The sequence below is a fragment of the Syngnathoides biaculeatus genome, chromosome 12 (assembly GCF_019802595.1).
Source record: "Syngnathoides biaculeatus isolate LvHL_M chromosome 12, ASM1980259v1, whole genome shotgun sequence".
NCBI lineage: Eukaryota > Metazoa > Chordata > Actinopteri > Syngnathiformes > Syngnathidae > Syngnathoides > Syngnathoides biaculeatus.
The window spans coordinates 2,292,397-2,315,751 of record NC_084651.1 but is presented as its reverse complement, the minus strand read 5'-3'; the positions used below and the strand labels follow the sequence as shown (position 1 = coordinate 2,315,751).

Below are 23,355 nucleotides of genomic sequence, written 5' to 3'. Positions count from 1 at the left end.
GTCAGCACATTGCAGCAAATCGTCACCTCCGGGCGGCTCAAATAGGACAAAGTCAACGGAGCGCCTCGCCGGGGTGACGCGGTGCCCGGCCCGGCCCACGATTGGCGCAGCGGCGGCCCGGGGGAGGAGGGGCCGGCCGATCCCTGCCCGCTCCCCCTTCCTCCCTCCCTCCCTCCGTCTCTCCATCCATCCATCCCTCCCTCCTCCCTCCTCCAAGCCCGGCGCGAGGCGGCGGGGACGGCGGTGTGGAAGAGGGTGGGGGTGGGGGCGGAAGAGGGTGCGGGTGTGTGTGTGTGTGTGGGGGGGGGGGGGGGGGGACGTTCGCCGAGCCGCCGCCACTGTCGCTCGGTCTCTGGATCGGTCCGTCCTCGTCCTGGTTCTGGTCCTCGCGCTCGCCCATCATGGCTCTCAACATCCCCGGCGTGAGCGTGATGATGTTCTTTTACCTGCTGGTGCTCGCCATCGGCGTGTGGGCCTCCTTCAAGTCCAAGCGGGAGGCCAAGAAGGGCCGCGGAGACCAGACGGAGATGGCGCTGCTCGGCAACCGCGGCATCAACCTGGCCGTCGGCATCTTCACCATGACGGGCGAGTACACGCCACCCTTCTTGGCGTTTCTTTTTTTTTTTTTTTTTGCGACCGTCAACCGGCTTCGTTCCGGACCGAAGCGAATCCGAATTCGACCTCCGTTTCACCTCCTCCTACACGTGATTACTCAACTCATTGTGCCGCTTGAGGCCAAACCGAAAGCCCGAAATGTGAGAAATTGAAGGCGACATTACAAGGTGCGCACCTCCACCGCGGGGATGTGTGCACGAAATGCGTGACATGATGTAAAAATGCCGCAACGCAAGTCGATGAGCGTTCAAAACGGTACAGTAGGGCCAGATATGGCGTTCGCTTGAATGCAAACTCCTACGTCGGGGGTGGAAGCACGTTAAATATGATGTAATAACGGTACATAATCGGCTATAAAAAGAAGTACACATGAAACATTACATATGATGTCAGCGCGTTATACATGACGCACATATGTTTGTATGGCACTAAAAAGAAATACATCCAGAAAAGCTTACACATGGAAGAAAATACATGTACACGGGAATGTAAATTAGGTACATTGGAGATTCAATACAGTGGACAGCAAAAGTCTACACACCCCTCTTAATTTTGGGCGAGCTGACCTAAAAAAAAAAAAAAAAAAACGAGACCAGGATTCTTTCGAAACCCTTTTCCACCATGGATGTCCTCTACATCTTAACTGAAAAAAAAAATCCATCCATCCATTTTCTTTGCTGCTTATCCTCACGAGGGTGGTGGGGCGCACTGGAGCCTATCCCAGCTGTCAACGAGCAGGAGGCGGGTCATACCCTGAACTGGTCGCCGGCCAATCGCAGGGCACATGGAGACAAACAACCAATCACACTCACGGTCATCACACCTAGGGGCAATTTAGAGTGTCCGATTAATGTTGCGTGTTTTTGGGATGTGGGAGGAAAGCAGAGTGGCCACCCGGAGAAAACCCACACAGGCACGGGGAGAGCATGTAAACTCCACACAGGCGGGTCCGGGATTGAACCCGGGACCTCAGAAATGTGAGGCCAACGCTTTACAAGCTCATCCACCGTGCTGCCTGTTTTTACTTCCCTTCTGTAAATATAGAGATATATATAGAGAGAGAGAGAGAGGTTTTTTCAGGACGGCACGGTGGAGCAGCTGGTAAAGCGTTGGCTTCACAGTTCTGAGGTCCCGGGTTCAATCCCGGACGCGCCTGTGCGGAATTTGCGTGTTTTCCCCGTGCCTGCGTGGGTTTTGTCCCGGCACTCCAGTTTCCTCCCTCATCCCCAAAACACGCAGCATTATTTGGACACTCTAAATTGCGCCTAGGTGTGATTGTGAGTGCGGCTGTTCGTCTCCATGTGCCCTGCGGTTGGCTAGCAACCAGTTCAGCCCATTGACAGCTGGGATACTCCCCGCGACCCTCGTGAGGATAAGCGGGAAAGAAAACGGATGGATGGAAGTAAAAACAACCAACTAAAATGAAGTTCTTGCAATAGTATGCACACCCTCTTGTAATTGGGCATGTGGATGTGCAATTATTAAAATACCCCTGACTAAACTCAAATAAAGTTCTGGTGTTCTCGTAGGCATTTTCTGACATTTTTGGAGTCGCATCTTGCAGCACAGGCCGTAGTCTGTTGAGAACTTTTAAAGCATCGGCGATATCCTGTTGCCCGACGCGTTCAGTCGGGAGAAGGGTCCAAAAGAATTTCCGAGGCATGAACTGCATCAAGGTGCACGGTAAATACCGTCGTCATCGAGTGGAGGAAATTTTGCAAAGCAGATATTTTTCCACCAACCGGGCTTCCCTTCAAAATTGATGAAAAGACGTCACGGAAACGAGTTGGGGAGGCTGCCAAGGGGCGGACATCAACACTGAAGGAATTTCTGGCAAGTCCTGGCTGCGAAGTACACGTGACCGATAAACTCTCGTCTTCTATATCTGGGCGACGGGGTAGGGTGGCAAGACGGGAGGGTGCCTTACCTTCAGAGAAAAACACGCTAGCCCGCCCGGACTTGGCAAAAACACACGAGGCTGAACTTTTTGGGCCGTAATTCCAAAAGGTATGCTTGGCGCAGAAACGTCACCATGGCAACAGCCAAGCATCAGGAACGGATTGACTTCGGCTGCAGGGGGAGTTCATTAACAACAGTTCCAAAATATCTGCCGATGTTGACACAAAACCTGCACGGAAGCAAGAAAACAGGGTCGGGGAAAGCCTACTAGAACAGCGGAAAATGATTGGGGTTCGTCGGAGGCACTTTCAAGGGTGCGTCGACTCCCGTCGAATACGTTTGAATGGGAAAATACATTTGGAACGCGCTCACGTCCCTGGTATAGCAGGGTGTACACACTTCTGCAACCCCATTATCTCTCTTTGATATTTGTATTTTTTGCTCTGCTTGAAAGGAGAAAAAAGTGTTGGGATCATTTATCTTGGTCTCGTTTTTGTTGTTTTGCAAAACCTTTTTTTTTTTATCCACATTATGTCCATAATGTGCATTAGTACATCAAATTTTACTTTTGAAAAAATAGCACATTAAGTGTGGATACAGATTAAATACGAAGAAGTGTGTGGAAGTTTCAACATGAGATTTTTTTCATGAAGTGTGACATTTATTTACTCCAAACATGAGCGGTGACACCAAAGGTCAAAGTTCGCGGGGTCAAGTCTTTGTTAGTTCGTTTCGTCTGACGAAATTGTCGCCAATCCTAAAAATGAGCAGGACGCGACCGTCTTTGCGGCGGCCGTGACAGCGGGTACGGCGCTCGCTCCGTTTGGCCCACTTTTGGCTCCCAGACGCGATCGATCGACGGATCGATTTCGCACGATCCGCCGATGCGGGCGCGCATCCACACCCGAAAAAACAAAAAACAAAAACATAACAGCTCAATTGTGTGCTCAATCACACGTAGCGCTTAAATATGCTGTAAATATGATACTTCAGACAGGTTTTAATGTGAAAGGTTACAAATATATTAGACGCGTGTAGAACATTGAATAAAATTTACATAAGTTTATTTTGTTGACTATTAAAATAACGCTCGTGACACACCAACAAAGAAAAATGTCATAAAAAGTGCAAAGACTGAAATAATGACGATAAAGGCGTCTCAATTTACTCGCTAAATTGTTTTACTGAGAGTTGATGAGGCAGTTTTTCCCTCATTTGGAGAAAACGGAGCTCCGAGATCTTTCGTCTTTTGAGAGTTTTTTTCCAAATCAGGGATCATTTTTTGCCGCTGCCTCGAGATCTTTCGAAACCGCGGATGAAGTCCCGCTAGATCGCGAGTTCGACTCGGAGACGGAACCTTCCGCTTGTCACGGTTGCGCCGCACGTTTGGTGTTCGACGTCCTGGCGGAGCTTCTGGGAAAGGGGAAAGGGGAAAGGGGGGGGGGGCATGTCGGTAACGTGAGACTTCTTGGAAACCTGAAAGTGGTTCTCGAGGCGATTTGAATTTCAACGATCTGAATGCGATTAATTTCTCATCGGGATTTTGCTGGGGGAAAATATGGAGTTCTGTGAAAATGACCATTTTTGGGCGAAAAAACGATAGCAGCCACGTCCTGAAGTAGTGGAATTTTGAAAAGATTCGACAATATGAATCAAGATTTGTAGAAAAGTACCGGGTTCGATCCCGGCCCCGCCTGTGTGGACTTTGCATGTTCTCCAGGCACTCCGGTTTCCTCCCGCATCCCAAAAACATGCAAACATTAATTGGACACTCCAAATTGCCCCAAGGTGTGATTGCGATTGCGGCTGTTTGTCTCCGTGTGCCCTGCGATCGGCTGGCGACCGGTTCAGGGTGTACCCAGCCGCCTCCTGCCCGTTGACAGCTGGGATAGGCTCCGGCACTCCCCGCGACCCTCGTGAGGATAAGTGGCAAAAAAAATGGATGGCTGGATGTAGGATGGTACTGGATTCACAAAATTCGCTCATTCACGGGTTGCTAATAAATGATGGTTAGCAGACAACTGGGAAACTGAGTTGACCGGTTTTAACCGGTGCTGCTTAACCGGTTAATGATATTTGTGAATTATGTATATAGATGAAAGGAGGATATAAAAAAAGCTAAATATGGTGCCTGTGTGTGTGTCTCTCCACAGCCACGTGGGTCGGCGGCGGGTTCATCGTGGGCACCGCCGAGGCCGTGTACAACCCGTCCATGGGGCTGATCTGGGCCGTCATGCCCGTCACGGCCACCATGTGCTTCATCTTCGGTGAGCGCTCCTTTTTAGGGCAGCCCGGAGCGGCTCAGCGCCTTCCGCCGCCGTGACGACATTTTGTCAAAGCGCAACGAAAGCGACACCACCGAAAAAAAAAAAAAAACCCCAAAAAAACAAAAGCGGTGACGTCCAAACATGGAGAGTCTCCTCGCGTCCTCGCAACGGGAGGATTTGTGTCCTTAAGAACGCTTAAGTCGCGTCGGCCTCCGAGGCCAAATAGGGTTTACCAGGTCTCGGGCTGACCCCTCTTTGCTTCAGGAGACTAAAAATTGGGCGCCACAAAGCCAGGCTGGAAGTAGCATGTGACCGCCGCCGCCGCCGCCGTGGCCGTAATCATTGCAGAATGCCGGTTCCGTTGGAACTGGGCCGGAATGCTGACAAGCTCAACCCGAAGGCGGCACAGTTCGCTCAAAACGTGGGGGTGGAAACTGCAATTAGTGAAATATAATACTGGAACGGGCGGCACGGTGGAACACCTGGAAAGCGTTGCCCTCACAGTTCCGAGGTCCCGGGTTCAATCCCGGACTCCCCCTGTGTGGACTTTGCATGTTCTCCCTGTTCCAGCGTGGGTTTTGTCCGGGTGGGCACTCCGGTTTCCTCCCACGTCCCAAAAACATGCAACATTAATTGGACACCCTAAATTGCCCCATGGTGTGATTATGTGTGCCCTGCGGTTGGCTGGCAACCAGTTCAAGGTGTACCCTCGGCTCCGGCACTCCCCGCGACCCTCGTGAGGATAAGCGTCTCAGAAAATGGATGGATGGATGGATAATACTGGAACGCACAAACGCGCTAACACAATTTCCGGGTGTCGTACTATGAATTGGTTGAAAAATGGTGACCGAGGGGGGTAAATACGTCCTCATTCGGCTGTTGCGGGCCAAAAAGCGTCTGTAAAAATTGGTCCAAAAAACGTCACATTTTGCTGTTCAAATTGTTTAATCCAGTCTAGAAATGTGGATGATTAGAATCGCTCAAGAAAAAAGGAAAGATTAAATACGACTTTGGGGATATCTTCATTTTTTTTTTTGGTGGGGAAAAAAATAACAAATGTGGAAGAAGGTCACTTTGTCGGACGCCCTCAATGAACAGAACAGTCTCCAGATGGAATATATGAAATATGGAAGGAGATGTTCAAGTTAGAGAATGTCTCAATTTCTTTTCAGTGGGAAATACTTCTCAAGAAATTTTCTCAGTCGAGACCAAATACATAAATGAGACCAAGATAAACCATTTCAAAAGTTTTTTCCACCTGACCTATGGATCTGTGCAACCCGGTTGACAAAAGAAACGGCTTGCGATGTTGTACTGCAAAAATATCAGGAAAACAACCTACTAGAACATCTGAATTTATGTTGGTGTTCATTTGAGGCTCTTACAATGCGGCCACGTGCGATCTGAGTCCCGACGGGACGGGACTTTGAATGTGGGTGTGCACACTTGTGCAACCACGTGATCTCGCATGCTCCTTCTTACTTCCCCTCTCCAAAAGATCTTGAAAGTTGTCCGGGTTGTACGACATACTGATGGTAGCCAACATTTTGAAAAGGTGGATCTTGGTCTCATTTTTTGAATATCACAAACACCTGGCATTTGAACAGGGGTGTGTAAACTTTTTAGACCCACTGTAAATCACGCAGTATTGCGATAGTTTATGTACCGACGCAGCGAGATCACGGAAGGAACCCGTTTTCCTATATTTTCCAAAGTTCTTAGCATGCTCCCAGCGACGCTCGTGCTGAAAACGGCAACAAATTAGGAGCGGTTGCCGGTACGATGCCGTACAAGGTGATACCGGCACCGTGTGGCGATCGCGTGATCGTCGAAATCTCAAAACGATACAGTCCGCGAAAGTTTCGGTATCCAAGTGCGACACGAGAAATAAATACACGGACCCGTTCCCTCCAACGGGTGCCATTTTGTTTGTTGTAGCGCCGTCAAAATAAATGTTAACTTTTTTCAACTGTCATTTTTCTGATCATACAAACATGGAGCTGCTCCAAAAAGGCTGTTGACCTTTCTCAGAGGAGTTTTATTGATTTTTTTTTTTTTTTATTCATTTTTTTTTTTTTTTGGACTAACACGCTGCACTTGTGTAAAAAGTCAGCAAAAAGTCCATTTTTAGTCTAGAACGAGCAAATATATGAACTATAGCCACATTGCTTTTATCCAAAATAGCACGTCGATATGAAAAAGGAATTCGACGACGTACGGACTGACGTCTAAACGAGCGGATAATAAATGCGTCTCCGTGTAACATAAACGCCGGGTGGGCGGGTTTTTTTAAAAAAAAAAAAACCAAAAGCCACAGAGCGACGTGACGCCAGCGCGCCCAGACGACAGCTTGCGTAAGGTCGCGTACCGGACGTGCAGATTAGCGGCCATTCCTTCTCCGCGTGAATGTCACATGATTGATCCTCTTACTCTTGATCAACGCACATTTTCTCCCCACCGGGTGTGCGTTCCAAATTCCTTGCGGTCGTCTCGCGTCTTACGTAAACGCTTCCTTAACTCCGAGCGTTTTGCCGTTTTTTTTTCCGGTTCACGTCACCCCAAACGCGGCTTAGAAAGTTTTCCTTTGCACCTTTTCTCACGTTTGCGGAACGGAAACCAGGACTTGAGCTCCAAACGAGACGCAAGGCGTCACGCCTGCGTTTGTTTTCTCGCTCCTCGCTGGAGTTCACTGTTGAAATGTTCTTGTTAGGATTTCAAATGATTGTCTTGAGCCACTTTAGACGATGAGTTCCGGTTTCCGGACTCGGTTAGGGTCCCGAGCGAGGGTTAAAGTTTCAAATTTGCTTCGGAAGATCGGGCTCGAGTTTCAAATTTCAGTTTTCCCGACGTACGTCGGGGCTTTTAAAGAAAGGTTCGGGTTTCATGCGGAAGCTACGGTTCCAAGTCTGGGTTGAGGTTTCAAATGAGGATTTCAAAACAGCGCAAGGGATTCTAAATTTAGGTTTCAAGGCCGGGGTGGGGTTTCAAGGCCGCGGCGGGCTTTCAAATCGGAATCCTAAATCCGAGTTTCCAGCCGGGCTTTGAACGAGGGTTAAGGTTTAAAGCCGAAGTTGGGTGGGAGAGGACGTCCCGGGAAAAGGGGGACCAGCTGCCCCACGAACGGCGGCCCCGGTCAGCGCCCGCAATCTCGTGTTTGCCGTCAGCGTGTTGAATTCCAATTTTTGTTTGTCTTGTCTTTTTCCGCTGTGCCCAAGGCGGCCTGTTCTTCGCCGAGCCGATGCGCAACAGCAAGTACGTGACCATGATGGACCCGTTCCACATCAAGTACGGCAAAGCGGCCACGGCCGCCCTGTCCGTGGCCGCGCTGGTCTCCGAGATTATGTGGGTGACGGGCACGCTGATAGGATTAGGTAAGAACGCCTCCGCACGCGATCCTCGTGCGCGCCGCGCCAGCTGCACGCCGCACGTGTCCCGGGAAGCGCATACGTCCGCTTATAGCTCGTCTATATACAGCAAACGCGGGTGTGGTGTTTTCCCGCGGGAGCGGCCCCCGTCCCCCACCCCCACCTCGGCCCAGAGGAGGGCGCCGGGACTTTTAGCCGTCTCGACGCCGGCGGCTTCCATCTCGTCGGAAGCCCGGTACTGGAAATGTGCTTCCATACATCAAACGCCGGGAATTGACGAGAAGTAGCCGATTCCTCATCGATTCTCATCGTGCGACGGCATTAAATAACACGAATGGTTTTTGTTTCAGTGGTGAGACTTTAGATTCAAACTGTGTTTTTCCAGATCAGCCAATTGAGAACAGATCCTCGTTCAAACAGGCGGGATCGAGGCGCTCGTACAAATTGAAGAGGGTCTAGACCGGCTCGTTGGTGAAGTTCTTCCAATGACGGCCAGATGCCTGAAGGTGGCGGCGCTTCGCGGTTAAGATCAGCACAGCTTTTGCGTAGAAGAGAAAGAGAATGCGGCGAATTGTTCCGTCTATGGCGAAGGAGAGGAATGCCGGCTCGTCGGAAGCCGGACAAGTTGGTGAACCGGATTTACGGCGCATTTGCGAGAATCATGAAAATAAGGCCCCCGATCTCCACAACTAAGTACCACTTAGTTTTCAGTCTTTGCACATTTTCAGCAGTGATCTTCAAAGACGTGTCAAGTGTTTAAGAAAGAAATCTCTGAATTCACGTCAAAGAGTGTTTAAGAGTTAATCCGCCGGTGTTTTCGTAACTCCGACTGAGCGAGAGCGCTCGTGGTGCGAACGATGAGTAATAACTGACAAGGAAAACATGCGATCTGTGTTATTCCGCTCGCCGGGCCGCGTAATCCGACCGCGTCGCCGAGAGTTCTTGTTATGGTTCCGGTCTTCTCACCAATGGTTCCCAGTAAAGTGAGAACCTGGGGTCGGTTGTTCTTGACCCTTTGGATTTCTTTTTGTTTTGGATCATTTTATCTGCGCTAATCCACGTTGTGCAAACAAACTGGGATTGAAAGTCTTGATTACATGAGTATTGTATACGAGCGACAAGAACTGCTGTCGGTGGGGGGGGGGGGGGGGGGTGCTAATACATGTAATGTGCGCACATGTCCTGAAGCGTGAATGTCCGTGTGTGCAACAGGCGTGACCATGAGCGTGATCCTGGATCTGTCGTACACGGTGAGCATCTGGATCTCGGCCGCCGTGGCCATCACGTACACGCTGCTGGGCGGACTCTACTCGGTGGCCTACACGGACATCATCCAGCTGGTGCTCATCTTCATCAGCCTGGTGAGTCGCCGGCGACGCCACGACGGCGGTCCGCTCGATAGCTGATCGCGAAAAGGTCTCAAAGACCTCGGTTGGGTCCACGTTCGGCATAATCCCCCCCCCCGGCACAACTGCTTGTTTTGCTTTTGTTGTTGTCGCCATTGTTGTTGTTTTTGGTGTTGGTGTTTTCGTGTCTCAGGATGTCACACAATTATTTATCGATTTATCGTCTATCTGCTGCGCATTCAACCGTCCAAAAAGCTCCAGGAACTAAAAGTCACCGGCAGATCTCTTTTCGGATTCTTCTGCACGGCGCCGAATGTATTTTGCAGAGCCAAAAATATTCTCCCACGTTTGACTTCAAACGCTATGCAAATTAAAAAATTCAAAGCAGCGATTGATGAGCGGCTCGCTTTCGGAACGCCGAGCCGCTGATTTCTCTTTCTCCGATCAGCTCCGGCACCGAATAAGCGTCGGAATGAATCGAAGTTGACGTGCAAAACATGATGAAAAATTTCAACATTCCTCTTAAAAATAAACCATAAGTGGGGGGGCAACTTCCGAACCCATCAAAACACTGCGCACTACTTTCCCGTTAGCCATTTTACGCCTTTTTTAATGCGTGTATCACGAATGACGTTTTGTTAGGTACTTAGAATACGAGGAGAATCGATCCGCCCGCCGCTAATCTTAACTTCCGTTGCTGCCAATAGTGATCCGGATCTTTCGCTACATCATTTTATGAGGTTTACCACAATGTTGGAGTTGAAATTCTTCGTCGAAAAGCCCAGTCGCTTTGGCTTGTACTTGAAGACGCGTCGTTAGCTGCAAGGCTTCTAGCGCGCTAACGGTGCGGTGGCGGAACTCCCCCGCAGTGGCTGTGCGTTCCCTTCGCGCTGATGAGCCCGGCGGTGACGGACATCACGCAGACGGCGTCCAACTACACCTTCCAGCCCCCCTGGCTCGGCACGCTGGAGGAGAACCGAGTGTGGCGCTGGATCGATAACTTCTTGATCCTGGTGAGTGAGCGCGGGAAACGGACATGACGAAAAGCGGGATCGTAAGTTTTTCTCGTTTACATGTGATAAGAATCTGGCTAAATTGAGTCGGGCCCGTCTTCTGTCAAGGCGTCGCCGTGTTTACGTGAGGCCGCCATCCATGTCCTCGCCTTCCCTTGTTTTTCCCCCCTCCGTCTTCTCGCCCAGGGTTTGGGCAACCTGGGCCTGCAGAACTTCCACCAGAGGACTTTATCCGCCGCGTCATCCACCACGGCCAAGATCACCTGCTTCGCCGCCGCCTTCATCGTCCCGACGCTGGGAATCCCCCCCATCCTGCTGGGCGCGGCGGCCGCCTCCACGGGTGAGGCGGGCCGCGGGTGATCCGAATGTGGCGGCATCATATTGACGAGCGTTTGCACGTGTGCGCCTTCCCAGACTGGAACATGACATCTTACGGGTCTCCGTCTCCGTTCGAGCGAGGCCAGACGGGCCTGGTGCTGCCCATCGTGCTGCAGCACCTCACCCCGCAGTACATCTCCATCGTGGGCATCGGCGCCGTGGCGGCCGCCGTCATGTCGTCCACCGACTCGGCCCTCCTGTCCGCCGCCTCCATCTTCACCTCCAACATCTACAAGAACATCCTCAGGACGCAGGTGAGGAACCGAGACGAAATCTCTCCCGTTCAGTTTTCAATGACCCTGACTCGCGTTATTGTTGAGGTAACGGTTCCGTCTTGTAATCAATTAAAAAAAAGTAATGAGGACCGGCTACATTGGTGTCGTGTTGTGAGTGTGACTCTCCAGAAATATGCTCCTAATATCCATTCATTTGTAAAATCAACATTCCTTTCCCTCGATCGAAACACCGCGACGACAACTAGATTTTTTTTTTTGCCGTTACGAATCTCGCCGTCCTCCGCAAACTGACGTAAATATGTAGCGTATTACATATTTTCCCGACGCTTGGTTTATTAAAAGAAAGAAAGTAAGAAGCGCGTCGGTCTTCCGTCAGCGTTTACCGCAAATCCCGTAGGAGGCGGCGGCTAATTTGCGTTTGTCGCGGTGGTCGGCGCGCAGGCGACGGAGCAGGAGCTGCAGTGGGTGATCCGGGCCTCGGTGGTGGCGGTGGGCCTGGCGGGGACCTCGCTGACCTTCCTGGACAACAGCGTCCTGATGATCTGGATGCTGCGCTCGGACCTGACCTACACGCTCATGTTGCCGCAGCTGGTGTGCGTCCTCTTCTTCGCCGTGTCCAACGGCTACGGCGCCGTGCTGGGCTGCCTGACCGGAATGCTCTTCCGGGTCCTGTGCGGCGAGCCCGTGCTGGGCATCCCGCCCGTCATCCGCTTCCCGGGCTGCACGCTGGTGGACGGCGTGTACGTGCAGACCTGGCCCATCCGCACCGTCTGCATGCTGTCGGCGGCGGCGGCCATCTTGTGCTTCTCCTTCCTGGCCTCGCTGCTTTTCCACAAGGGCGTCATCCCCGAGCGCTGGGACGTCTTTCAAGTGCTGACGCGGGACTCGGCCGAGACGCGGGACCCATCCAAGTACGACAAGGACGACGACGACGACGACGACGACGTGAAGGAACAGAACGAGAGCAACGAAGTGTGCGAGCCCATGTTGGAATCAAATTTTTAGAGCCAATGACTTTGATTTCAATGCGACTGCGTGGAATCGGGTAGGAACAAAATGAGTAGTCCAAGTACAGTAATCCCCCCAAAAACCCACGCCCCGCCCACTTTTCGGCAGTTGAAAATCAAAGAATGGAAAAGGGACGGATTTTGTTTTTTTTTTTAGTTTCGAGGCAAATCATCTTTTCCACGTCACAATTGTGCGAAAATTGCCGCCGAAATTTCATCGAAGCGGACTCGCCCGTTTTTTCGACTCACCGTTCGACGGCAAGCCAAGATTGCGTCCTGAGAAAATATCCGCCGCTACGATAAGGAAAAGTAAACCAGGAAATAAAAATCGCGGACAAAAATGAGCTTTTTGTGAAAACCAAGCACAGAGACTTTGAAACTCCTGTTTGTTGCTTTTCTGACATCTCAACCTCTAAAACTTTTGATAGTAATATAAAAATGTATTTACACATCCTCAAGCAGGAAACGCGTCATTGGCGACGCCGACTCCCCGCATTGCTCGAGTAGAACTTTTTTTAATTTCATTTCTTTCATTTTTTTTGGCATGCCGTCCGCCTTTCACCCCGTGAGCTGCGTCGACGTTTCTGGCGTTTTCTACGGGCTACCGAGCGCATACGCATGCTCTCTCGCTATCGAGCAGTGCCGTGAAAAACTGTTTGCTTCGTGTTTGCAAAGTTCCCCGCTCGGTTTATCCATCCATCCATGATCTACCGCTTTTCCTGGTCGGGTGGCGGGGGAAGTAGCTTCAGCGGGGATACCCAGAATTCCCCTTCCCCAGCCAGTTCTTCCAGTTCTTCCTGAGGGATCCCGAGGCGTTCCCGAGGTAGTCGAGAGACTACGTCTCTCCAGCTTGTCCTGGGTCGTCCTCGGGGTCTCTTTCCGGTGGGACATGCCCGGAACGCCTCACCGGGAGGCATCCGAATCAGATTTCCCAGCCACCTCATCTGGCTCCTCTCAATGCGGAGGAGCAGCGGCTCGACACCGAGCCCCTCCCTGATGACCGAGCTTCTCGCCCGTTCTCCAAGGGAGAGCCCGGACACCCTTCGGAGGAAACTTTAAAATGACCTAATATAATATCAAACATGGTAAGAATCCAGATCCCGTGCGGACGAATTGGGAACGTGACGGGCTGACGAAACGCTCTCATTATTAATATCGTTTATGTTGCTTGGGCCATCGCCGCTGATTCTGAAGGAACTGGGCAGATTACATTTCCTTAGCAACACACTGAGGCTCTAAATCTGATTGGTTGGACCAAAAACTGGGAACCCAAAAAAGGTTTAATTTAACCTAACCCTAAAAAAAAAAAAAAGTTTATAGACTTTTTGATTTTGATTTTTTGGGGGAATTTAGCTCCTCCCTGACATATAAATCGAAGCATACTTCCTTGACACCAATTCCCATTGAGACAGCGCTTCAGTGGCTTCTTGTGGCATGTGAGGACATTTCATTTTTTCTTCCGTCCCGCTTACACTCACTCGGATCAGAGTAAAAAAAAAAATATATATATATATATATATATATATATATATATATATAAAACTGGGCAAATTCATTTATGGTGAGCCGCGAATATACAGGGGATTACGTACTGTAGTTTTTCCGTTTTGTTATTTTTAATAGGCGTGTACGCTGACCGGCGTACACGGTAGAAAACGACGGCTATGCTCTCTGTTTTAAGAGCTCAGCATCCTCTCTGCAATTTTATGCAGCACTGACACTTCCGGGCACGGACAGAAGGGGGCGCAAGGGTGGGGGGGGGCACTCTTGCCTAAAACCTGCGCCAGCGCGAATGTGTTCAGCTGTCAAGTGACTTTGACACCAGCCGATTGTGAGACTCATGCCAGTAAAAAACAAAATGTTGCACATGTTGGTTTGTTTTTTTTTTTTCTTCTTTTTTTTTAAAGAAAAAATGTATTTTAGCTTCTTAGACAAGTAGTTGATTGTCAACAGCTGATTGTATCGTGGTGGCGCGATAAGAAGGCCTCTCAAGCACGAGCACTTCAAAAAAAAAAAAAAAAAAAAAATTGCCCCAAATCTAACTGCCTATGCAAACAAGTGAGAAGAATTTGTCATGAAAGCCTTCGTTCGCCCCCTTTGACTTGACGTGCCAAACGCAATTTTTAACGTTCATTTTCTAAAGTTGTCAAGAGTTGGTTCATTAAAACAAAGTAACGACAAGCAGCATTATTCGTGACGTCGTGAGTCTCTTTTTCAATGTAAGCTTAGAAGCATTCTGGATATACTTTTTTTAAAAAATCATCACTTCGAAAGAAGCATTTTCAAAGGTTGTCTGCGGTTTGCTTGATTAAAACAGTAACAGCGGCCATCTTTATTCTTCGCCCTTCAGCTAAACAACAAAATATGCATTTGATTTCCTGTGAAATGCTCAAAACATAACATTCTTTTTCCAAGGACGACCAGCAACAAAAGAAATTCATATACATTTTTTTTCAAAATCAATTATTCAAAACATCCAAGACTGTCAAGGGTTGTTTAAAAAAAAAAAAAAAAAAAGTGCCTGTGACAGCTCCATGGCGAAGACTGGTTGGTGCAAATGTTTGACCTTCATCCGAACCAAAAAATAAAACAATTTTGACTGCATATTTAATGTGCCGTGAATTTCTTCAGCTCGTTGACACTCGCTTGACTCCAACAAAACACGAATGGGCGCCTCCGTTGCGACCTTCCTCATCTCCCAAATGCGCGGCCGCGGCTCTATTTTCCATTCACCTTCCGGTCGGTTGGCTCGCGAAGCCAAAGCAGCCTTCCTGGCGTCTCGCTCGTGCTATCAGGCCCAGCTCGAGATAACGGACCGCTGCTATATTTAGAGCTCCCGTGCCTCAATTGCCGGTTGAAGGACGCTCGTCTGTGTCCCGGATCCTCGGTCCTGGGTCTCGGGTCACGCGTTCTGGGTCCTGAACGAGAGGGCCGAAACGAGGGCGGCAAAGATGAGCTCTTTAGGGGCATTTATTTTTGCTCTGGTTTTTGTCCATGAACCATCTTAATACCCTAACCCTGTTTTGACTCTAACCCTAACCCTTACCCCAACCCTAACCCCAACCACAAAGCTTTGAAACCCCTAACGATTTAAGATCTAATGTGAACCCCTAACTGCTTTGATACACTTAGATTGACTAAACCTTTAGCCTAACCTTGGATCCACTTATCTGCTAAATTATTCTCCAATCCATTCCCTGATCCATGCCTTGATTTTTTTTCTGTCACCTTCCCCAAACCCCACCCTAACCTTAAGTCCACTTACCTTTTGCCTTGCTTTAGACCCACTTACCTGCGATCCTTATCTTCGTTATTGCCCAATCCATTCCTTGATCCATGTCTTATTTTTTTCCCATTACCTTCCCCCAATTGTGATCCTTACCACAAGTCCATTTACCTTTTTCCCAAACACCTTTTCCCACCAAAACCTACTTTTTTCCCCGCCTAAACCTGCATTCCTGGGACGGACATGTCCGCCATTTGGGACGTCAAAGAGAGAAGATGCCTTCTGGTGAGTAAGTGCGCTTGAGAAAGACTCCGAGAGAGTCGAAACGTCGCTCCACGTAAGCTTAACTCACTCTTTTTTGTATTTGGCTATTTGTGAAATCCGGAGGTTGATTGAAATCTAATTTATAACTAAACTGGAAGGAGGAAGGCCCGCATAAGTAGGCCTATTGAACACATCTAAATTCTAAATTTAATAAATAATTCAATAAATAATTTATGCGGCTTCCCGGGGGGGGGAATTGTTCTATTTTTTTGAAGGGAGGGCTTATTTAGTTGGGACTTTGGCCCGTGCACCTCCCCTGTCAGTCTCGTGATTCCGATCGTGGTTGAGACCGGCGGGGTTTCATCCTTCATTGCCTAACCCTAATCACAAGGCTTTGAAACCCCTAACGATTTAAGATCTAATGTGAAACCCGAACTGCCTTGATACACAGAGCCTGTTTTGAATCCTGGAGTTTTAAAGGGTGACGGAACCCGGTTTTAAGATGCCTTTTTTAAACCCCCCTAACCCAGTTTCAAAAGTTTACTTTTTGAGCTCAAAACCCACTTCCTGTGCATCTAATTTTATCCAACCTTAATCTGAGTAGCCTTCGTCGAGTAAAGATTCGATCACGGGAAACTGGTTCCTTTAGAATTTTCGGCCATCAAGGATGATGTCAAGTCTTAAATAATTCATCCGTTAGCGCATTTCTCACTCGTTCTGCAACTTTTCTGGACACATGTTCTGGGCATTCATCAGTACTGTAGTCGTCTTTGTATGTTGACCACTTCAAAGGCGGCGTGTGCACAAATGTGACAGCGCGCCAAGTGGAACACCAAAAACCCAATCAATTGGAAATCACAGTCAGCCACTTTCTGTGGTCGGCGGTGGAATCAATACTTTCAAATCGAACAGAACAGGAGGGGGGGGGTGCATTTTCCTTGATGTACACGACACTGAAGCCCGGCACGATTGCGAATCGTCGCAAATTTATGGATTTCTGCTTTTTGGAACCAATCCTTTGCTGTCAAGCCTCGGAACAAAGCCATTGGTCAAAAATATTGCTCTGGTGCCATCTGGTAACAAGAAATTGTGTTGAACTGAAGGGAGGAGCTTCTTCTTGGCAGGCCATAGCTTTGTCCAATAGACTTTAAAATGCACTTTGCTGCCATCTTGTGGCATTTACAAACCTTGCATGGGGACGAAACACCAGACTGGAAATTCCAAATGAAATGAACAAAAGTAGATGTTTGAGGTATCTTTATTTCATTTGTATTGTTTTATAAAAGTGAAGCTCAGTTAATAGAGAGAACCAGACAGCGCAGATCAGTGTGTTAAGAGTGGGCGGTGATGAATTAAGCTCGTGTGTTGTTGGCAAAGCGACATGCACGCCGAAAAGGACTCGCATCCCCGTGATCGGACGCTTGAGGCCGCACGACACACGGGCGGCCGAGAGCGGAATGCTGAGCGAGTGTAGCCATGACAACACAAGGGGAAAGGCGGGGCTTGGTCTTCTTCTTCCTCCTCATTGGACGGGCAAACACAGGAAGTGGCTGCTGACTGGCGAACATGACACAAAAAGAGGCTGTCAACAAAACTAGCATAGAAGTCGCTAGCGTAATTTCCCAAGAAATCAATGAACCTTTGTGGATTCCCGTGACTTAGATCATGAAAAATCTACCCCCCAAAAATCATCTATATTAAACCAAGCACTTAATAATCGTGACACCAAGTTAATAACTTGGTCGCTTGCTAACAGGCTAACCAAAATGTGACCCACTGCATTCGTTGACTCACCTACTGAGCAGCCTGTTCCGTCTGTTCTCCACCATCTTGGGTTTTTGGCGCGTCAGCCTGCGGGAGATCCGGAGCAACCACGTCACATGACCGCCACCATTTACGTATATTCGTAACTGCGTTTCACCCAAGACAAAGAAACTTTGGCCTTTGTTTCAGCGCTCTGGTGGAGACGTCGCTGTGCCTGCCGCTCGTAGTCGTGCTACAAATTGAATCAAAAACTAAAGCACAATTTTGTAAACGGCGCATGTTGGACAAAGTTTGTTTGTGAAGGACTGCTAATAGTGGCCAAAATCAATTGAAAACAGTCACTTTTAATATAATTGACAATGCTAACCGAGAAGCAATTTAAGGCTCGCAGTCTCGCCCAAAGACACTCACGGCAGACAGATTGGAACTGCCAACCCTTTGGTCAAGAGATGACCTGCTCTACAACAGATGCGCTTGAAAAAAAAAATAACCAAACCTTCAGTAAGAGTGACCTGAAACAATTGACAAACGTCCATTTGATACGTACCGAATTAAAACTAGCTAATCAGGCTAATCAAGTTGTCATGAAAGTGAGGATGAAAAAAGGTTAGTTGGAGGAGAAAGTCGCTCAGTCGGGGTTAGAAGAAGACCGAAAGTTACAAAAATGATACGTCAAACTTCAAACAGAGCCGCCAAGTGGAACAGCTGCAAATAAAATATTGTATCAGCAGCCTGGCTAACATTAAATGTGTTTTAGTACAATGTTAGTTTTTTTTTTTTTAAATATAACCGTCATATGCATGTATCCTCATAGCAAAAATTACTTGCAACTACAACTAATGCAATTTAGGTGCGAAAGCGTTAATAAGCGGCAGAATTCGCGAGCCGTGAGGGATTCATGCCATGCAATCCGTCAGTCAACCAATCAGGCACCTCCTCGGTCGCTGGTACCGCCTCCTCCTGTTTCCATCCGGTCCACGGATAAAACACAAACCAAGACAATTATAAATGTGGAAAAAAGTATACCATAAACCACATTATTATCTTTTAACAGTTGTATAATCGGACATTACTCTTAAAAAAAACAAAAAAAAAACAAGGCACTAATGATTTGATTTAGACAAAAATGCACCGAAAGACACTTAGGTCGACTTAGATCGTTAAATGTTGCGGCGGGGTAAAATATTTTCTCTTTAAAAAAAAAAAAAATTGTTTCAAGATGACATCGCTCACCACAGTGACGAATCCAGTGGATAAGGCCGCGTTCTCCACGCTGTCCACCGTTGCCTGGGCGACCTCGTTGGCCCCGGAGACGGCGGCGTCAGCCACGAGGTTGGCCTGCTCCGTCGTCTTCTGGGACACTGGAAGGACACCAGGTAGAGAAAATGTCGTGGGGGTCGGCTGCGTTGGTAATCCCTCGCGAGAGAGTTGGATATTTTGTCAAATGTGCACGGCGCGTCAGTCAGCCCTCAACGTTTCTACTCTGCAACTGGAATCCTACCGTTCGGTGCCACTGACGAATATATTCGTCAAATACGTTTTCCCGAGAGACAGCCGTAGAAAAGGGTCTCTCCCGTGTTTTCTCGTGAATAATCGAGTTTGTAGCGCACTATCATGACGAACACATCTCTGTACTGTAGATGGCGGCGTCGCATCCATTTGGATTTGAAATTAGCACAGTGTTTGAGTGGAAGAAAAATGATTCGGTGAATCATTTCAGTTTGTCACAGCGCTTGAGAAGGAGAGAAATGTAAGCCTAGTTTTTGAGACTGACACAGAGAAGATGTATACGGAAGATCGTAGAAAGTGTATGTCACGATTATGAAAATATATTGCGCCGTCAGTGGCGTGAATGACAAATGTTCAGCTAGCGCCACTCACGGCAGCCCTCAGTCTTGTTTTTGATGTTTTATAGTCTGAGGAGTGACAACAGCAAGATTTATTATCGTCACTGTTCTGCTCGACACGCTTCTTGCCGTTTGGTCAGAAATCGTTTTCTGACGAGTGAACTAAAATCAAAATCCCTGTACAGAGACGAGGTCGTGAGCCCAACGATGCCAACCGCCGTTGCTGCCTTCGGAATCGTTCGGCTCATTCTCGTCTTCCAGTTTGCATTTTTTGGCGATATCGACGAAGGAGTGAGAAATGATTCGGTTTTCGTACCGGTGTTGACGCCGGTGACCACGCCCTCCATCGTCTTGTTTCCTGGAAATGACACGTTAAGCACAAGATGAGAGCGCGGATGAGGAAGTCAGGACGACTTTATCAACCGCGCGTGTTAGCGGGGTCGGTGAGCCCGTTTTGTCGTTAGCTTGAAATATTGATGAATTATTAATGACGTTACCGGATTACAATCCTGCACTGAGAGTAAGGAAAGGATGAAATAACGTTTAATACATTTTTAAATTGGAGATATAAAAGCCAATCTACACACTGAACCGCATGTGAATGCGTAGATTGTTATAAAAGAAACAAGATGAGAAATAAAGCAAAACTGTAAACAAACAGAACAGAACTTCTTTGAACAAAAAGGTCGAAAAACCCAACTTATATCTTAAAATGATACCTATGGTATTGTTTATTTTAATTTATTACAATCTCAGTAAATTCGCACACTTAAAGTTACTTGAAAATAAGTGCGAGTGAATTTCCCTTATACAAAAACTGCCTGATGTAAAGTGTATTTTAGTTTATATTTTGTATGGTAATGCAAATATTAAATTGGGAATTTCAGAAATGCATTCTTTGTGCAAAGAGAGAGATTGCATTTATTTTTATTTGGCCCATCACAGTGTGCGTTGGGAACACGGGGGGAGGTGCAGTAGCTGGAGATCCAGTAGGTGGCGCCATATTGGCTTGTACTTTTGAAGGCACTACACTGCCACCTGGAGGGCTGGAGCAGAAAACCTCCGGGCTCGTCACTACGCAATAAGAACTTTGCGCGACATTGTGGAGCGACCATGTCACTACTGGAACGCCATCTCCAAAAATTGAGAGCTCATCTAAGATACTGTACAGGAAACTCTTCAACATTTCACTTCCTGTGAGAAAACGTTATGGTCATATTCACACGTTAATCCGAAAGTGTCGGGCGGAAGTACCAAGAGAAACCACTCGGACTCGAACCCAGTACCGTGAGGCAGATATGTTAAGCGCGACCGAAAATCAATCCCGGACCCAGTCCCAGACCTGGTCCGGACTTTCTCCAGGGTTCTCGTGAAGAGAAAGCTTGCCAAACGATTTCAGGCAATGCGAGAGACTGAATTTTTGTTATTGTTGTGTCTCGTATGCACGGAGAAAGAAACGCCGCGGACGACGTCGCCATTACTCAAGTCGTTGTGCAAAGTGGCAACCAGATGGGAAAAAGGACGGGTCGCCCCATCTTGCTCTGAACTCTGAAGATTGGATCGCTCGTAGTTTTTTGTGACCACTTGGTGCCACCCAGAATCTCTCCAGCATCCTTTGGATGAGTTGATCTTGAAAGCGCTTCTGTTGCATCCCAATTTGTATGTATTTGCATCATACCAGATTTCGATACCACGACAAGCAGAAGAATCAACGCCAGCCGAGCCACACCCAGACCGCCGCCTGTTCTTCCGCTCTGATCCGCCCCCCCATCCCCTCCGGAACCTTCCACCACCTTCCATACTCTGCATGATCTGCTTCTCGGTCATTTTTAAATTTTTTAAAACCCTCTCCTTCTGCTCGCTCCCCTGGCAAATCATTTTTGGTTCTGGAATGTGTGCAGCGTCCCCTTCCCTGGTACTCTTCATTAAAAAAAAAAGAATACTAATAATTCAATATTCTTTGCATCCGTTTAGTGGCCTTTGCCAGCTCACCGACATACATGACCCCCTCCTTGGTCTTGGCGGCGGCCTCCTCCACGCCGGCTTTGGTCTTCTCCGCGGCGGCCACGACGCCGTCCTTGGCGATGGAGAAGCCCTTCTTCAGAACGTCCATGATGCTTTGCCCAGTCTTGCGCCGCCTCGACTGTCCCGTCCTCGCCTGCACGTCCTGCTAATGGACGAGAGGGGTTGGGAGGGGGTGAGTGAGAATGAGAGAGAGAATTGTGCTGCAGAGGAGGGAGGAACGGCGGTGTCAAATGGAGAGAAGGGGGAAAAAAAGAAATGAAAAGATGTAAAAAACAAAAGAAGCTTCTAATTCATGTCCATATTTTTTTTTTTATTTCCCTTTCACTGGCAGTTTGTTTCAAAGTTAAACAAAAACTCATTTTGTTCTCAAAACCCCAAACGTGACAAACTGGCAGAGGATGCGACCACGCCCCTTCGGGGGAAAAAGGAGGCCTTCTATTGGCTGACATTTAACTGCAAAAAAAAAAAAAAAATGCCACAAATCTTGATGGCAGTGCACAGGACTGTGCTGCGTCACTGAGATATCAAGAAAGTCAATGATGATCATATTCATAAATGACAGCGCACATTATCATCTTGTATTGGATCGCATTACAATGTGCAAGCGTGCCTAATATTGCAGACGGTTCATTAAAGGTCCCATTCCGTCCGAATCCACTTTTTTTTCCATACGGTTTTATGCAGAACAGGTCAAAACGGGGCTGTGACCTGGTTCAGTTCGACGTCGGGGCGGTTTGTCGACCGAGTTCTTCCCAACACCAAAACCGCTTGCAAGCGACAGCAATTTGCAATGACCGACGCCTTGCCGATTAATATCTGAGTGCCATCTACCCCCCCCCCCTCCTACATCACGTTCCTTATTAGTGGGCCAACAAGCCAACTCTTGCGAGGTCGATGGACACAACGTCGCTATGACTTTGTCCTCGAGACACCAGTTGACGATGTGATATGGACCAATCAGAGTCAAGATGTTTACCAAATTCATTTATTTTCATTTCATTTTGATGAGAAACGTGTCCATTTCAAGAAGCGACCCTAAAAGCCCAAATGGGACAGCTCGGAAAAAGGACATTCTGGGCATTTCCTGCATACATTTTAAGTTTAAAAAAACATGACAAGAAAAGTAACAACTTGGTGCTATAAAATCAGAACAAGGGCAGAAACAAAAGTTCTTCGAAAAAAAATGAACAGAGCAGGAACTCTCGGTGACATGACAAAGCTTACGAAAAAAGGCGAGTTGCGGACGTGGAAGGACACAAGATGATGTGAATATTTGGACAACGCTGGACGTACAACATTTATTAATTGGGAATTGGCCACATGTTGAGGAAATCGCCAGGGCAGCGAGTCAATTTCCTGAAATGACGGGAAAGAAAAAATTTACTTCAAAATAAAATGGACGTGACAACAGGGAAGCGCTGACATAAACGACGAATGACGAGCTGTGACAAAATGGGCAATAAAAATCAACTCAAGGACGTGTAAAATGTGAGTGGAGAAAACTACAAAAATGGCCGCCAGTTGCATTCCTTATGCATGGAGTTAAAGAACAAACATTGGAAATGAGATCCTCTGACAACAATAAACACAAACATTATCTGACAATAAAAGCAAGTAAGGTGGAGGTGTGAAGAACATCTAAAATTATTTGACCTTCCGCAGCGATTAAAAAAATAATAATAATAATAAAATAGAAGCAGCCAACCAGGAGTGGAGGGAACTACTGAAATGGCCGCAAAGGATCATGGGGGAGGCGGAAGTCATCATCCAGTCAGGAACTTGAGTGTGACTCAGCAAATTCAGACGGCCTCTGATTGGCTGCCCTATTTTTAGCCGCCTCCTCCTGCATCATCGTCATCATCATCGTCGTCATGGCCGCCCTGACTGAGGTTACTGTAGAAACGAGAGCTGCAGTGATCGATAAAAATAATTTAAAGCAAAATATCTGTCAGGAGGCAGGACGTTAACAGCCGCCAAGCAATCAAAATTTCAATTTAATGCATTTGTTTGACGTTTTCACTCTTGAAATGGCTGAAAGCCAAATATGTTCTTTCCTGCAAAGTCGGACATTTTGACACCGTCAGCACTTTGCAAATGGAAGTC

The 23,355-nt window shown here is 47.9% G+C and overlaps 2 protein-coding genes across 4 annotated transcripts; one reads left to right on the top strand and one right to left on the bottom strand.

Moving 5' to 3' along the window:
* The first annotated feature begins 328 nt into the window (after positions 1-328).
* Positions 329-14,720, top strand: LOC133510190 (high-affinity choline transporter 1-like). Of its 2 annotated transcripts, XM_061837964.1 has the most exons (8): positions 329-585; positions 4,668-4,781; positions 7,997-8,152; positions 9,359-9,507; positions 10,362-10,505; positions 10,692-10,845; positions 10,920-11,137; positions 11,561-14,720. In XM_061837964.1, the coding sequence occupies exons 1-8, from the start codon at positions 402-404 to the stop codon at positions 12,122-12,124; spliced, it is 1,683 nt and encodes a 560-aa protein (XP_061693948.1). In that variant the 5' UTR covers positions 329-401; the 3' UTR covers positions 12,125-14,720. The 2 variants fall into 2 exon arrangements, with proteins under 2 accessions (XP_061693948.1, XP_061693950.1); XM_061837966.1 differs by lacking the exon at positions 7,997-8,152.
* A 2,154-nt stretch (positions 14,721-16,874) lies between these two features.
* LOC133509774 (gamma-synuclein-like) lies at positions 16,875-21,492 on the bottom strand. 2 transcript variants are annotated; one of them, XM_061837122.1, is made up of 6 exons: positions 21,220-21,488; positions 19,544-19,585; positions 18,614-18,741; positions 18,314-18,340; positions 17,411-17,467; positions 16,875-17,173 (listed from the first exon to the last, which is right to left on the bottom strand). In XM_061837122.1, exons 1-5 carry the CDS (start codon positions 21,338-21,340, stop codon positions 17,411-17,413), a joined length of 375 nt encoding a protein of 124 aa, XP_061693106.1. In that variant the 5' UTR covers positions 21,341-21,488; the 3' UTR covers positions 16,875-17,173. The 2 variants fall into 2 exon arrangements, with proteins under 2 accessions (XP_061693106.1, XP_061693107.1); XM_061837123.1 differs by lacking the exon at positions 18,314-18,340 and having other exon boundaries at positions 21,220-21,492.
* Between the last annotated feature and the right edge of the window lie 1,863 nt (positions 21,493-23,355).

What these genes read in the sequence shown, in the direction of transcription:
- LOC133510190 (XM_061837964.1), top strand. Translation starts at nt 402, where the DNA reads ATGGCTCTCAACATCCCCGGCGTGAGCGTGATGATGTTCTTTTACCTG. An exon ending in TGCTCATCTTCATCAGCCTG is followed by an intron (nt 9,508 to 10,361) that starts GTGAGTCGCCGG and finishes ACTCCCCCGCAG; the next exon opens with TGGCTGTGCGTTCCCTTCGC. An exon ending in TCGATAACTTCTTGATCCTG is followed by an intron (nt 10,506 to 10,691) that starts GTGAGTGAGCGC and finishes CTTCTCGCCCAG; the next exon opens with GGTTTGGGCAACCTGGGCCT.
- LOC133509774 (XM_061837122.1), bottom strand. Translation starts at nt 21,340, where the DNA reads ATGGACGTTCTGAAGAAGGGCTTCTCCATCGCCAAGGACGGCGTCGTG. An exon ending in GGAGGGGGTCATGTATGTCG is followed by an intron (nt 19,586 to 21,219) that starts GTGAGCTGGCAA and finishes TGTCATTTCCAG; the next exon opens with GAAACAAGACGATGGAGGGC. An exon ending in CCACTGGATTCGTCACTGTG is followed by an intron (nt 18,341 to 18,613) that starts GTGAGCGATGTC and finishes GGATGGAAACAG; the next exon opens with GAGGAGGCGGTACCAGCGAC.